Below are 2,982 nucleotides of genomic sequence, written 5' to 3' on the forward strand. Positions count from 1 at the left end.
AAAGATATTTTAGCATGAAAACTATGTTTTATCAATACAGAAATTTTTGAACTATCCATCTGTAAGGTCATGTACATCAGTGATCAGATAATGTGAAAGCCATGACCAAGTCAAAAGAGCAAGACTCTACCACTCACTGACAAATTTTGGGAAGGTTCATAGAATTACTAGGGATCTGGCATGTTCGAATCATCTTCTCGCGGATAATCGAGATTCTCCTGTATAAATTATCAAATATTTCTCTTACTAAAATCGATACGCTCTTTTCAAAAATTACACTTGAGTCAAAAAATTTCCAAATGCTGTGGAAAACTCATATTTCCTCCAACCCAAACGGAATATAAGCTTTCATTCGAATCAAAAATACTCATGTTTTGTCATTTGTCGATTTCACTTTATGATCTACTACACCCAGAAAACAGATTACTAAAATAAGCTACCAAATCTTTGGTAAGCCAAACATTAGTAGAATGTACAAATTTTCTGTAAATATTACCGACCGTTAGTAAAATAAATGTCAGATGCAATACACATCCCTACCAACGATTGGTATATTTTACTGTGCGTTATCGGTAGCTTTGACAATTGTCATCCCTGGCAACCGCGAAAAACTACCTGTCATCAATTCAATTTTCCGTGCTGATAACAACAATAAAGGTAAGTTCTTTTGAATAATTTTTAAACATTGCATATCAACGTTTGTTTGATGGCTTATTATTTCATTTCGTTGCTGTATTGTAGGTTTTCACATATGGTCCACCTAATCGCGCATAGCGCAGAGAAACCGATTCACAGTGGTGGTACTTTGCGAATCACTAGTGGAGGTGGAGGTATCGTGCTAGGACTAACCGGCGAAGATGGTGATAACTTGGCCGATAAACACCCGCATGATTTGGTGGACTATTCTTTTTCCAAGCTGGTTTAATGTGATAAGTGTTAGCAGTACTTACGGGGGCTGATACATCAGTCGGACGGTAGAGTTGACCAACCGTAGTCAGCAGGTCTTTGAGCTTGGTCTTCGCCAGCAGTTTAACGTGGCCAAGTTGCCGGCGCCGCAGATTGTCATAATACTTTGCAACGAGATCGAACAGAAAGCGATGTGTTACTTGAACCTGGATCTGTACAAGCTGTATCGAACGACGCCGCCGAACTACGACGAGGTTAACAAACTGCGTGACTCACTCAACGAAAATCTAATCAACACCGATCTGAGCTGCTACTCACCGGAGTGTGTAGCCACGGTGCTAAAGAAGTTCTTACGGGAGCTGCCCGATCCGATCATTCCGGTTATGTTTTACGACAAACTCGTCGTAGCCTCAAGTAGGATATTCGTTACTTGTTTTATATAACTTTTTATTAACTATCCATGTATCTGTCCACACAGAAATTACCGATGATGCGGTAGCAGTGGCTTTGCATTTCCAGGATCCGCAAATTTACCACAACATGACGCTCAAGTACATCATGATCCATCTGATACGTATATGCCAAATGCAGTATCAGCGGGACTGAAAGAGGAGCCTATAATACTTTTTTTTCTTTTCTGTATTATAGTGACTTTCAACGCTTCTGGCTGGTTCGTCACTTTTACCTTCCATTTTGGAAGAATGTCGGGAGTGAGAATTGAACTCGTGATCTTGAGCGTGAGAAGTATGGATGTTACCTCCACGCCAGATCGGCTCCATTTCCTATAATACTGATACAAGTGTGGTGCCATATTCTAATGCGTCCTCCTTGAGAGAAAATTGTGTAAGCATACGTGCTAGCATTGCCTGACTGACACATGTTAAGGCGTTTGTTTTTTTTTTTCAGTCAAGTCGTGTATAACACGGAAAACAACTTGCGAATAATGGAACTGTTGCTCTATAAGCTGGACTGGAACAAAAAAACTACCAGAACTTCTGTCTGCTCCTGCGGTACCACCATGGAAAATCTCCCGATGTACGGCTGTATTAGAGAAGCAGCATCAGCAGCAAATACCCGGTTCATCCACTGTTTTACCAGCAGCATAGGCTTCCTCAAAAAACCTGCAATCACAGCCCCGGCATCTGTGGTACAAGCGCTCTTGGTTAGGGTGTATAATAATGCCGGTAGCAATAGTAGTAACGGAACAGTGGCTGCTGAAAATCGGGGGACAGTGTTGATACGAGCAGTTGGTGATGCAAACACACCAGCTGACCTGATGGATCAAATCGACCTATTCTTCCTCGAGTTCCATTTTTTTGTTTATATAGAAATAATTATTTATAATTTTTATTGATTACAATTAATTTAAAAAATATATTTGTTTTCACTACAATCGAAAAGAAGATATTACGATTCTATACCCGATCGAAATACAATTGAACCGACTTTGGTCTGACAAATGTCCCCGTGTTGAACAAATTACATATATGTTTAGGGTATATGTTAAACCAACGTTGAACCGACCGCTTATAGTGGGTCATACTGGCAGGTTTGACATTTGTTTACCATTGTTTTTGTGTAATATGTACGAATAATTCGTATTGCAAAAATTTACTAATCATTGGTAATATTAACCAAAAAATTCGTCATATATACCAATTCTTTGGGTCAGTGTAGAAATTAGAGTAAATCCATGATTCGAAGCTATTATCCATGAAGTTGTCAAGCGCAAGTTCATGAGGTTTGCCTTACGCTATCTATGGTGGAGTAATCCTCTAAAAATATTGCATAATCTTCAAAGGATTGCCGAAACCTATTTTATAGCACATGTGGTATTTAATTTGAAAAACAGAAACTTCACAAAACGATTGAAATTGCTGGAATAACCTGTATTCATTATCATCGTCAAAAATCCTAATTTCACATGCTAAAGGAGGCCCTCTGCTTTCAATTAAAAGTTTCAACCATTTCATTTCACCAAAGTGGAGTGTCCCGGACTGTCTTAAAAAAGACAGTGAAATTAGGAATGGGACTGCAGTAACGACTCTATCTATTAACATTCTGGGAGGTAACTTT

The 2,982-nt window shown here is 39.0% G+C and overlaps 1 protein-coding gene across 1 annotated transcript; it reads left to right on the forward strand.

Annotated features, from left to right (window-relative positions):
• The first annotated feature begins 442 nt into the window (after positions 1–442).
• LOC129779685 (uncharacterized) lies at positions 443–2,010 on the forward strand. Its single transcript, XM_055787316.1, has 4 exons — positions 443–1,320; positions 1,385–1,457; positions 1,555–1,749; positions 1,813–2,010. Exons 1-3 carry the CDS (start codon positions 1,098–1,100, stop codon positions 1,625–1,627), a joined length of 369 nt encoding a protein of 122 aa, XP_055643291.1. The 5' UTR covers positions 443–1,097; the 3' UTR covers positions 1,628–1,749; positions 1,813–2,010.
• Positions 2,011–2,982: the final 972 nt, after the last annotated feature.

The sequence above is a fragment of the Toxorhynchites rutilus genome, chromosome 3 (genome assembly GCF_029784135.1).
Source record: "Toxorhynchites rutilus septentrionalis strain SRP chromosome 3, ASM2978413v1, whole genome shotgun sequence".
NCBI lineage: Eukaryota > Metazoa > Arthropoda > Insecta > Diptera > Culicidae > Toxorhynchites > Toxorhynchites rutilus.